This window comes from Neophocaena asiaeorientalis, unplaced genomic scaffold (genome assembly GCF_003031525.2).
Source record: "Neophocaena asiaeorientalis asiaeorientalis breed wild unplaced genomic scaffold, Neophocaena_asiaeorientalis_V1.1 scaffold336, whole genome shotgun sequence".
In the NCBI taxonomy this organism is placed as follows: domain Eukaryota; kingdom Metazoa; phylum Chordata; class Mammalia; order Artiodactyla; family Phocoenidae; genus Neophocaena; species Neophocaena asiaeorientalis.
The window spans coordinates 1,758,345-1,770,877 of NW_020174788.1; the positions used below are offsets into that span (position 1 = coordinate 1,758,345).

The 12,533-nt window shown below is 46.1% G+C and overlaps 1 protein-coding gene across 1 annotated transcript in view; it reads right to left on the reverse strand.

Moving 5' to 3' along the window:
* CYFIP2 (cytoplasmic FMR1 interacting protein 2) overlaps nucleotides 1–12,533 on the reverse strand; it is a 130,573-nt gene that overhangs the window by 101,184 nt on the left and 16,856 nt on the right. Inside the window, exons 2-6 of the mRNA XM_024760134.1 lie at nucleotides 12,148–12,287; nucleotides 10,309–10,398; nucleotides 4,486–4,563; nucleotides 2,631–2,732; nucleotides 284–465 (exon numbers count right to left, since the gene is read on the reverse strand). Of these exons, the coding sequence (XP_024615902.1) occupies nucleotides 284–465; nucleotides 2,631–2,732; nucleotides 4,486–4,563; nucleotides 10,309–10,398; nucleotides 12,148–12,264 (569 nt within the window). The 5' untranslated portion in view covers nucleotides 12,265–12,287. The remainder of the gene's footprint in view (nucleotides 1–283; nucleotides 466–2,630; nucleotides 2,733–4,485; nucleotides 4,564–10,308; nucleotides 10,399–12,147; nucleotides 12,288–12,533) is intronic.

The following is a 12,533-nucleotide window of genomic DNA, read 5'->3' on the forward strand; positions in this document are numbered from 1 at the left end:
ACTGCATGGGACACAGAAAATGCTGCTGCTCCACAGGTGGGGCAAATGAGGATTTGATTCCACCTTGAGACAGAAAACCCTGCCAAGACCCAGTTCTCCAAAACTCAGCTCTGCACCTTATTCCTTAAACTGCAGAAACAGAGGCAGGCCCCCAACCCCACTGTGTCTGTGGACTGGCTAGCTTGGTTCCGAGAAGGAGCCTCTTAGAAGGGCTCTGTCCTCTTCCTCCCACTGGCCACTGGCCGGCGGCCCAGGAAGATGGGGGAGGGGGAGGGGCCCTGACCTCTTGTAGGCAGAGTGATCGTTCTTGACGCTGCACTTCATATTCTTCAGCTCGTCCAAGACTGCAAACATGTTGATGAACTTGCCCAGGGTCAGGAGGTAGGCCTCGGAGACAAAGTCTTTCCTGCGCTCAGCGTGGCACAGCCGTTTCACCTCACTGCAGAAGCGTTCGATGGCCTTGCGCTGCACGCAGAGGGGCAGCGGGTCAGGATGCGGCGGCCTGGTGGGGTGCCTCACTGCTCTCTCTGGTGAGGTCGAGCCTCCCCTGGGGCCCTAGTCAGAGCCTGGACATTTAGAGAAAGGCAAATCTGCCCAGAGGTCTTTCTCAGAGGTGTGCTGAAACACTAAGCTGATTTCTAGAGGGAAGCCCAGAACCTGCCCCCAAGTCAGTCAAACCAATGAATTCATTCACCACGCCCTTGCTGGGAAAACACTGTCTTGTTCATGTGTGTATCCCAAAACCTAGGACAGTGCAGGCACCAGACAATAAGGGGGCAGAGATGGAGAGTGAGAGGGATGCTCAGAGAAAGAGGTTCATTCATCCAATAAACAGGTGTTTACTGAGCATCTTCCACGTGCCAGGCACCATTCTTGGCCCTGGGGTGAAGCAGGGAACAAAACGGAAGAAAAAGTCTCTACCAGAAGGAGCTTATATTCTAGTGATGGCTGGCAGAAAACAAAATAAACAAATTCTCTCTATTAGAATGTGATAGGTGCTATGGAGAAAAATAAAGCAAGGAAAGGAGATAGGGAGGCCTTCAAAGACCAGATCAAGCCACGCTTTCTCCTTCCAGAGTCTAACACAGCTTTCTGGGATGATGGAAATGTTCCATACCTGCTCTGTCCAATACAACAGCCACTCATCCTATGTGGATACTGAATACTTGAAAAGGCGAGTGCAATGGAGGATCTGCATTTTAAATTTTATTTAACTCTAATTCATGTAGATAGCCATATGTGGCTACTGGACAGCACAGCTCTAGATTATCTCAGCTCCTCCCTTCTCTAAATACCTCCTGTCAGGAGGCCCTCAGTTTAGCACATACTTAGTTTTGGGGTAGCTTTTCTCTCTTGAACCTGCCTTCCCGAAGAGATTTTAGGTTCCTCGAGGGCAGGTGCATGATGCTAATAACAGCAGCTGCCCTTTGTTAAACCTGCTCTGCAATGAGGGCTCTACAAACAGGGCACTTTACAAGCAGACCTAGAGAAAACCTGTGAAATAGGCATTCTTTCCAAGGTAAGAAAACTGAAGTTGTCAGAGGTCTGAAATAACTAGCAGAACACAGTCAGAATGCGATAGAACCCTGGGCTTCTCTGCCTTCGAGGCTCTATCTGCACCTTCCCCAGATGTTCCCATCTCCCTCCCCCAGAAGGCCAGCACAGAGCTGGGCGCAGGGCAAACCCTGGGCCAGTGCTTGCAGGCCTACTTATGAGGCTCATAAATACACGTGGAGGGCACAGAGTGTGTGGCAGGACTCCCACCCGGGCAGAGGGTGGTCTTAAAGCCATCAGCCTGCATTCCTGAATGGCTTCCAGATAAGCATAATAACCAGCTTGCCCTCTTACCTTCCATTCAGAGGAGGCTTTGGCTGTCTTTTCTCTTTTCCTCCCTTAAAAGCTCATTCTTCTTGGCTTCCCAACTGGTCTCCCTGCTGCCACCCTTCTGCCCTCCTGCCCCTGACACCTGTGCTGCCCCCCACTTCCCACCCATCAACCACAGAGCAGCCAGAACACCTCGATCAGATCATGTCACCGGAAATCTCCAGCGGCTTCCTGTGGTGCTTGAAGAAAATCCAGGTATTCTTCTCCTGGCCTGCAGTGCCCTGTATGAGTAGGTCCCTGCCTACCCTGCTCACTCTGCAGCCTCCCTGGCTTCGTTCCATTTCTTAAACATGTCACGCTCCTTGAGGCTTCAGGGCCTTTGCCTTTGCAGTTCCTTCTGCCTGAAACCCTCTGCCCCTGGATCATCACCTGCCAGCCTCTTTCACATCATACAGATCTCAGTTCAAACACCACCTCCGTGGAGGCCGTCCCTAAAGCTGCATCCATGTCGAAGATACCCTCCATGCCAGAGGTTCTTTAATTGTATTTTATTCACAGCACTTGTTCTGTTGTGTATTGTTAATTGTCAGTCTCTCCTCCCACCCAGAACACATTCGTCTGCCCACTAGAATGTGAATTATATGGAGGGAGAGGCTTGTCTGTCTTGCTCACCCCAGGGTGGGTCAGGGGCACTAGAAAGTGTTTGCCGAATGAATAAATAACATGGCACAGAAATCCAGTACCAGTGTCTAGAAGCGTGGGGACCTACTCAGGTGTCCTGGTCCAGACCCACCCTGACCCCTCACCTGAAAGTACATGAACTTCATGAGCTTAGTGACCTCCGGCTCCAGCACCTCCACTGTCTTCTCATAGATCTCCACTCGGTTGGGCTGCTCGTTGCACTTCACCTGTGGGGAGACAGGGGGTTTCGCACACCCCGGTTTGCCCAGGTGGTCCTGGTTCACACCTGCTGTCTTATTAACAGGGCCTGTTTTCACTGTTGAATGCACCTCATTTAGGATGATCAGTGGTATGGTTATCTAGCGAGAGGAGGCTGGGGTAGCCCTGTCTGACATTCTGATGGGGGAAGAACTGCTCCCCAGACACTGGCTGCGAGAAAGAAACCAGCTGGTCCCCAGAACAGAACCCTCCTCCCCTTCAGTCTGTTCTGTGCCCCGCCCATGAGCTGTACACACGACTACGTTGAGCTGCACAGTCTCCCTCCTGCCGCCTTTGCCCCACTCCTACCCCAGTACCCCCTACTCCTATGTGGGGGCCGCTGCCTGATCCTAAGCAGAGAAAAACGTTCTGTCCATGGCTCTGGATGCACTTGGGACAAAGTCCCCTGGCCCTACTTGGGCCCATTAAGAAGCCCGTTTTCTCTGCCCAGTGGTTTTCAGCACATCAGAATCCCGTGGCAGATGCGTTCACAGCATGCACACCCAAGGCTGCTAAAAGGTCACTGAAACTGGAGAGTGAGCAAAGGGTAGTAAACACAAGGACATTCTTCACACTGTTGTATAGAAATTCTTAAAATGGAAGCACCTAGCTAAACATCCAGAAGTTGATTATTAAATGGATAAAGTATGATGCATTCATACACTATCATTATGTAACTGTTAGGGGCAATGAGATGGATCTCTGACCTGAGGTGGAAAGATTGCTACCATAAACTGATGGGTGGAAACAGCTGCAGGACAGGAAGGGTAATTTAATCCCGTTTTTATTCAACAAAACACAAAACAGTGTGTGTGCTTGTGTATCCATATATAATACAGGTATAGAGAATCTGACAGGGTGCGAAAACCAAGCTGTTAATAAGTAGTGACCTCTTGGGGTTAGGATTGGGAGCAAGGTAGAGGAATGGTTTCTGTTTACACACCTGTGGCCTGTTGATTTGGTTACAGTGGGACCTAATAATAATAGGATAACTATGATAATGGTAAAAATAATATCTGTGTGTGTCAACATGAAAAAAGTCAGTTATAAAGACTACAGTGTAGGGCTTCCCTGGTGGCGCAGTGGTTGAGAGTCCGCCTGCCGATGCAGGGGACGCGGGTTCGTGCCCCAGTCCGGGAAGGTCCCACATGCTGCGGAGCGGCTGGGCCCGTGAGCCATGGCCGCTGAGCCTGCGCTCCGCAACGGGAGAGGCCACAACAGGGAGAGCCCCGCGTACCGCAAAAAAAAAAAAAAGAATACTGTGTAAAAAATTCAAGTGGCAGAACCGTATAAATAGGAAACAACACACTTTTGTAAATGACAATAATTTACAAAGTAATAATCACAGAAATATTCATGATGTTTGAGGAAAGAGAGCCAGACAACTATGCAGCAAAGCGTCCACCGTGATTATGCTTTGGTGGGAGGTGGGGGATTTGGGTGGTGGAGCGAGGGGTGAGGATGTCTTGCTTTTTACTGTCTACCTTTCTGCAGTGGTTTGGGTGTTGTACAGTTAGCATTATACTGCTTTCAAAAGAAAATAATACTGAGCAATTTTTAAAAGCTGGCGTCAGTTTTACGGGATGCTCTCTAAATGTTTTCAGCGCACCCCCTTGGGTAAGAGGCCCTGCTTCACTCCCTGCTGCCTGCAGAGGGTCAGTAATCTGGACGGGGGCGGGGTGGAGGGTGGAGGCACCCCCTGAAGGGGCAGGACTGTCTCACCTGGGGGATGGCTCGGGAACAGCTGCGCCAGGTGTATAGCATGACCGCGTACTCGTGCCCTTCCTCCAGCATTTCATTCTGAAAAGCAGAACATGCTCAGCAGGGAGAAACTGCTGCGGCGCCACAAGACTTTTCAACAGCCCCCCACGCCCAGTCGTCGCAACTCACAGTGTGTTCTGTGGACCGGCAGTGTCAGCATCACCCGGTGGGGTGGGGTGGGGGGTGGGGCTTATTGGAAATGCAGAGTCTCAGGCCCCTCCCTGGGCCTATGGAATCTGAAACTGCAGTTCAATAAAATTCCCAGGGGACTCACACTCCCAGCTGCACAATAAGTTTGAGAAGCAATGGCCTAAATTATCCCCATCAGACACTCAAGGGCTCTACAAGCAGGACACATTTTTCAAAGACAGATGGCTACCTCAGAAAGGAGGGGCAGATCCACTAGCTCCAACAGCAAAAGCTGTCCCAGATAAACAGTTAGCAAGAAAATAAGCAAAACAGTTTGTACAGCGGATAGGTTAAAAAACACAGAGTAATAATTATGAAACTATATTATTGTGTATGGAAAAATATTTTGGTGGGATACATACCACAACTATGAATAGCAAGCTCTCTGTGGGGATGGATAAACAGGGGCTTTCGCTTTTCACATCACACGGTACTACAATGTCTGCTCTTTTATAAGAGCCCACTTTACTATTTCATAAGCAGGAAGACGGTTAACATTAAGATTTTTAAAAATAATACAGAGCAGATGGCAAAACTAACAACAGCACGAAAAACAAATCTGATGACTCACCTCACCTAGTAAGTGCTTCATGGGAAAGAGCCCTAATCTCAGGGTCCAAATATCTGGGCTGAAATCCCAGCTTCATCACTTAGCCCTTTGGCCTTCAGGAAGTCACTTAACCTAAAACTCTCCATTTAGTCATCTGTTTAATAATAATGTTGTAAATAACAACCTCAGAGAAGTTTATGAGAATTAAATACAATACAAACATACATACACACTAGGTAATCTGTAAAGGGAGTTAAGAGTATTACTAGGGAAAAGATAGTCTGGCAGCTCCTCAAAAAGTTAAACACACAGTTACCATATAACCCAGCAATATAACCCTGCTCTGAGGTATGTATCCAAGAGAAATGAAAGCATATGTGCTCACAGAAACTTCAACACTTGTTCACAGCAACATTATTCTAATAGTCAAAAAAACAGAAACGACCCAACGGGTGAATGGACAAATAAAATGTGGTATAGCCATGCAATGGAATAGTACTCTTCTGTAAAAAGGAATGAAGTACTGATCCATGCTACAACATGGACGAACTTTGAAAACATTATGCTAAGTGAAAGAAGCCAGACACAAAAGGCCACCTATTATATGATCCATTTAGATGAACTGTTCAGAATAGACAAATCCATAGAAACAGAAAGTAGATTAGCGGTTGGGGGAGAGCAGAATTGGGAGGGACTGCTAAAGGTTTGGGGGTTTCTTTTTGTGGTGATGGAAATTAGTAGTGATAATTGTATAACACTGTGAATCTACTATTAAAACACTGAATTGTACACTTCAAGTGGTGAATTTTGTTATATGAAAGACGTCTCAAAAAATACTATAAAAAGAGTAGTACTAGACCATCTCTTTTGTGAATGTTTGTAGATACAAAAATGAACCTTTACTGATTTTTTAGCCCACACATCATATCTATTTCATAATATCTTCCCAGCACAGGATCAGATTTAATTTGGAGCTTATTACTTTTTAAAGTTTTGTTTTCAACAGCAAATGTCACTGACGAGTCACACTTTCAATTCTTAATTTACAGAACTCTTTAAATCAGTAACATGTTGTGCTTGAGACCACAGAGAACCAAGAATCAAGCCTGTGGGTCTCCTGCTGCCGTTGCTTCAGAGCACGTGTCAGAAAAGGGAAGTGACAGTAATGCATAGGGAACATGTGTCTACTTATCAGCACTAAACTGTCCACTGGCAGGTATATTCCCATTCACTCATCCAGTGAACCTTTCACTGAGCGCTCACGGGTCCCTGGCTTGGTGCTATGTGCTGAAAACAGGCCAGTGAACAAGAATGATGTGGACTCTGTCTTGTGGACAGTTCAGCTGACCATCAGTCAGATCTGTTATATAATCATGCCTGGAATGTAGAGGTCAGGATGGTGTGTTGGATGGAGCTTCAGGAAACTTGAGTTCTGGTCCTGGCTCTGCTTGGACCCAACTTTTATCTGCACAATGTCATGGTTTTCTCATTTAGAGGCAAAGAGTTGGCCTAAATCACTGGTTCTGAGTCCTGGCTGCACGTTAGTCACCTGGGCAACTTTGAAAACGCCTGATGCCCAGGCTGGGCTCCAATGGAACGGAATCATTATCTCTGGGGGAGGGGCCCAGGCATAAGTGTGTTTTAATGCTCTCCAGGTGATTCCAACGTGCAGCCTAGGTTGACAGCTGTAGGACTAAGGATCTCTCAGGTCCTTTACCTTGATAAGATTCTGTAAGTCCACGATTTAAACCCAATGTGAGTTCAGTTCAAATTTCAGATAGTGACAGACTGTACCTCTCAGCACTTATTTGGACACTCGGCCCCCATCTCACCCCCTAGCAAAGAACCCTTGACTGTTCCTCATAGGTGGTCAATTACATGGTGGTCAATTACTCCTCTTTTCTCTGGCTATCCTGCCCTTTGAGAAATTCACCTTGCCCCAAAGTGGGCAGGAGAAATACAAGAAGATGAACATCTAATGAAGCCTCTTGCTGCTGATAAAGCTACTCTACTGAAAGATTTAGCAAGGTACAAGGAGGAGATTGTTGAGGAAGTGAAGTTTTGGCATTATCCACGAACATCAACGGTACACCCTATCTGAGACCCTGCCTAAAACCATATCAACACTATCCCTGTGTTGGTAGAATAGTGGCCCCAGAAAGATGTCTGCATCCTAATCCCCAGAACCTGTGAAAACAATACCTTACACAGCAAAAGGGACTTTGCAGATGTTATTAAGTTAGCAGCCTTGAGATGGGGAGGTCATCCTGGGGTATCTGGTGGACCCAGTGTAATGGCAAGGGTCCTAATAAGTGAGAGGGAGGTGAGAGAGTCAGACCAGGAGTCGTGAGGATGGAAGCAGAGATTGGAGTGGTGTGACTGCTGGATGCAAGGGGGGCTGAGTCAAGGAATGTGGGCATCCTCTAGAAGCTGGAAAAACAAGGCAACAGATTCTCCTCTAGAGCCTTCAGAAACGAACGCAGGCTTGCCCACACCTTGATTTTAACCCTGTAAGATCCCATGCCAGGCTTCTGACCAAAAAAAAGGTAAGCAAATAACTTTGTGTTGTTTTAGGTCACCGAATCTGTGATAATCTTCTGTTACAGCAGCCATAGAAAACGAATACAATCTGCCTCCAAACCGGCCCTTCCTCTGACTTCCCTATTGGTGTCCCTGACCTGGTATTTCCAGGAAACCTCAGTCAGCATCGTTGTCACTCCCATGGGCCCCAGCACCCAGCACACTGTGAAGCCAGGCGGAGTCAACCTCCAGCGCCTCTTGTATCCATGTCCCCTTAGCCATCCCTCACACCATTGCCCTCATCCGGCCCTTGACACCTCCAGTGTAGATAACTTTAACTATCGCCTCACTCACGCCTCCTTACCACTTGTTCTGCACAAAACTAACAAATGAAACTTATTCCTCAAGTGTATTTCTGTTCACATTTCTCCCATCAATGAAAAATTCCCATTGCTACTGATTTTTGATTAAATGAATTAAAGCCCTCTATTATGGGCTGACTTGTGTCCCCCCTGTGAAATTCATATGTTGAAGCCCTAACCTCAGGACCTCAGAATGTGACTATATTTGGAGACAGGGCCTTTAAAGAGATGATTAAGTTAACATGAGGCCATTAAGGACCCTCATCCAATCTGACAGAATTTGGACACACAGAGAGACACCTTACATGTGCCTGCACAGACAAAAGACCGTGTGAGGACATCGCCAGAAGGCGGCCGTCTGTAAGCCACGGAGTGGCCTCCGGAGAAAGCAACCCTGCTGACACCTTGATATTGGACTTCTGTCTGCAGAACTGGGAGAAAATAAATTTGTTATTTAAGCCACCCAGTCTGTGGTATTTTGTTATGGCAGCTCTATCAAACGAAGACAGCCCCTATGCACTGACCCTTATCTAATTTTTGATAAATACCACCAAGAATTTCCCTATATGTACTTCACAGTCCAAACCCAGGCAGTCTCTGTGCCTTTTGCCTCTGTGCCTTTCCTCATGCTGCTTCCACCAGCCAGATGCTCTCCATCTCATCCCTGACAGATAAAATTCTAATTGTGTGGGACAGCAGAGGTCAGTGGAAAGAGATCAGGGCTGGGAATCTTAAGTCCTGGATTCTAGGTTCAACCTTGTGACTTACTAATTGTGGGATCATGAGCAACCTGCTTATTAACTTCTCTAGGTCTCAGTTTTCTCATCCCTAAAATGGGAATAATGAGCTCTTTGCAAGTCACAGGGCTATTATAAGGTTCCAATGATACCATGTATAAGAAAACCTTATATAGTTTAAAGTACCATTTATATATGGTATATATATATATATATATATATAACATATATATTATGTATATATAATAACCATATATTATATATATGTGTGTGTGTGTATATATATATATATATAAAATATGTGGTTATAATGTGTGTGTGTATGTACAGTATACAAGCCTCTACTCAAAACCCACTTCCTTCATCAAGCTTTCTCTGAGCCTCTCAGGGCCCCTTAAAGACTTTGAACTTTCACCATGCCTTTTACCTTTAACTTTGTGTATTTTTATTTGTTTGCAAAGAGCCATCTAGAGCACAGGTTTTGTAGTCAAACAGATTTGGGTTTAGCTCTGCCATTTGTCAGTGGCAAGACCCTGAGTAAGTTACTTAACTCTTCTGGACCTCAGTTTTCCCCACCCATAAAATGAGTATTGTAATAGAACCTTCTTCAAAGGGTTGAGGTGAGGATTAATTAAGACAATGCATTTAAAATATCTGCAAGTAAAATGTTCAATAAATGGTAAGCCTGTCTATTTCTACTTGACTCATTGAGAACCAAGACCAGCCCTATCTGTCCTTGCATATCCCCCTCTCCAGCATTTAGCAGGGTCTCTCCAGGTACCAGGTACACAACATTTATTGAATGAATGGGCAGGGAGTGGTGAGACAGGCTTTAGGCTATCGTTGATATAGTGAGAAAGGTCCACTGAGCCACAGGCAGAACCTGTGAATGAGAAATTTGGAATTCTTTAAATGTCAGCGATGCATGAGGATGAAATCAATGAAAGCCCAAGAAGGAAGGGTACCCTCACAGATGGGTCAGACAAAGACCCATCAAACAACGGGTCCCTCTTTGTGAATGATTTAGGCCACCAGTAATGTGTTACTCCAAACCTTTTTTGAGAAACTTTGTGCTTTGGTCAAGGGCCAAAATTCCACACAGCCAGTAATCTATCTATAAAGCATAAAACAAGGCAGGATCTAATCAACTGTTAACCCCCAAAGCTAGAGAAGCTCAGGGAAGTGAACAGTGGGTATAGAGTTCTGCCCCAAAGGTGAGCAGGATTTGCAAGGCTGGAAGATAGGAACAGTGTGCCTCCAGGCGCTGAGAGGGGATGGGTGGGGCATGAGGATGGGCTTGAGGAGATGGATCTGAGGCAGAGTGTTCTTGGAACAGCTGAGCACATGCCCCCGGCAAGAGAAGCTGCCCACAGCCCCGCCCCCACCAGCGGGGGCACGTCTGTCCCTGAAGGTCACAGAGACTTACCATGCTGGAGTGGACTGTAGCCTGCTCAATGTACCTTGCAATGCCTGTGACAAACGCATTCCTGTCCTCGAAGTTTGTGTCAAAGTTAGCCTGCAGGAATTAGAGAACAGGAATACTTGGTGGTTGGAAAACAGGTTCAAGGTGGCTGGGTGTCCAGGGAATAAACCGCTGCCAACAAATGCCCGAGTTCTCTGTGGAAATCTATCCCCACATCACCCTCTCATCTTCCGCCAAGAAATCCCACCCTGAATCCCACTGGGCAGGAGCTGGCTACAGCCAGGGCCTGCATCTGCTTCCCATGGGTCATCAGGTTCACCCAGGGAGCCTCGGAAGTAAAGGCTTAAACCATACAAGCCTAAATAGCTCTTAAAAGTGAAGACGTGTTTTTTTTTTAGAAAGAAGCAGACTCACAGATATAGAGGAAAAACTACCGGTTACCAGTGGTGGGCAAAGGGAGGTACAAACTAGTGGATGTAAAGTAGGCTCAAGGTTGTACTGTACAACTCTGGTGGGAATGTAGCCAATATTTTGTAATAACTTTAAAAATTGTATAAAAAAATTTTTTGAAAGATGAAGATATTTAAAACAAAAGTTGAAGAGGTACACTGCTTTGATCCAGCAGTGGCAAAAATACTTGCCCAAGGGTGCAGATACATCCGTACAAGAATAATAACTGCAGTATTTTTTTAAATAAAAATACTGGAAACCATCCAAATATCCATTAACAGCAAAAAGCTAAACAAATAATAGTATATCCATACAATGGGCTCATCTTATAAGTACTATGTGGTGGTTAAATACAGTGTGGTAGCATAGCAGTATTGTCAGGAAAAATACCCATAATAAATTTTAAGTTAAAAAAGCCAAACCATAGAGCAACATAATATAGTGTCATTCTCTTTTGGTTAAAAAAAAAAAATTATATATATATACGTGGTAAAAAGGTGTGTGTGTATATATATATAGACACAGTTACAGGGAAATTTTTATTTGTTATAAATACTTTGCTGCATTGCTAATAATAAAAAAGATATTTACGTAATTAAAATTTAATCTGGGTTAGAAAATGTGAATAAACCAAGTGGATGAGTTGAACCTTCAGGCATGTGCATAATAAGTCTAGCCACTGAATGAAATTTAAAATATACTATGCGTTTATATTCGGTCTCATTTAGCAGTCCAAGAACTTTCAAAAGGTCAAATACAGCTAAAAAGCTAAAAATTTCCAATTAACTAATTCTTTCATAACATGGTATACTTGCCCAGCACACCCAGACAGGGTCTATTTGCAAGGATGACTACAGCTGCACGGATGCCCTTCCCACCACGCCCAGGTGGGATCTCGGTTTTGAGCAATCCGATCACGGTTTGTCACAAGCTTCCCTCTCCGGCAAAAGCAAACAACTGTGACTGGCTTCCCGGAGCCATTATCGGCTGTGGGGAGTTGAAGACCTCTTGTCACATACATGAAGGAAAAGTAATTACCCAGGCAGGCTCTAGGGGTTTCTAAATTGCGATATTTAATTCATGAGGTCAGAGCTGCCAAAACCTTGGTCCGTGCTGCAGCAAGAACAGCCGGGAAGGTATTTGGGGTCAGAACGGATCAACAAGCCTTCCCCGAGGGAAGAGAAACAGCCCTGGTGTACATTTACTAGCTTATCTATTGCTTACACTCAGCTCCACCAGCGCAGCAGGGACTCCATCAGCTGATGACCTTTCACCTTCTAGATGCAGGCATCCCACTTCCCTCTGCCTTCAGGGCAAATCCTCTCAGGGGATCCCCAGAATTCCTGATCCCACCCCCCACCATCTGGCCCTGGTGCTCTGGGAGGACTTAACCTGGTACATGATGGAGGAAGGCGGGGGTTCGATGCATGGCTGCTGGTCAGGGAGGGGCAGCTCTTCCAGCAGGTCCACGTTGGACAGGGCATCTTCCAGGGTGACGTGGGTGGTCATGGCGGCAGTTTCTGTTTTCCGCACTGGGGGGGATGGAAGAGAAGGAAACGCAGAGTTTCAGGGGCCTTCCAACACTTCTCCCACGCTCACCCTATCCAGGCTCCTTCCAGAGAACCCGGGGAGTTAAGAAACACGCACCGAGACGGCTTCCACTTGCTACTGCTTCACGTGGTGCCCTCAACCCGTGCCTGATATCTGAGGATCTCTGTACAGTTTACGAAGTACTTTTTTATGTCTATTGCCTTGACTGAGCCTCACCACAACCCTCT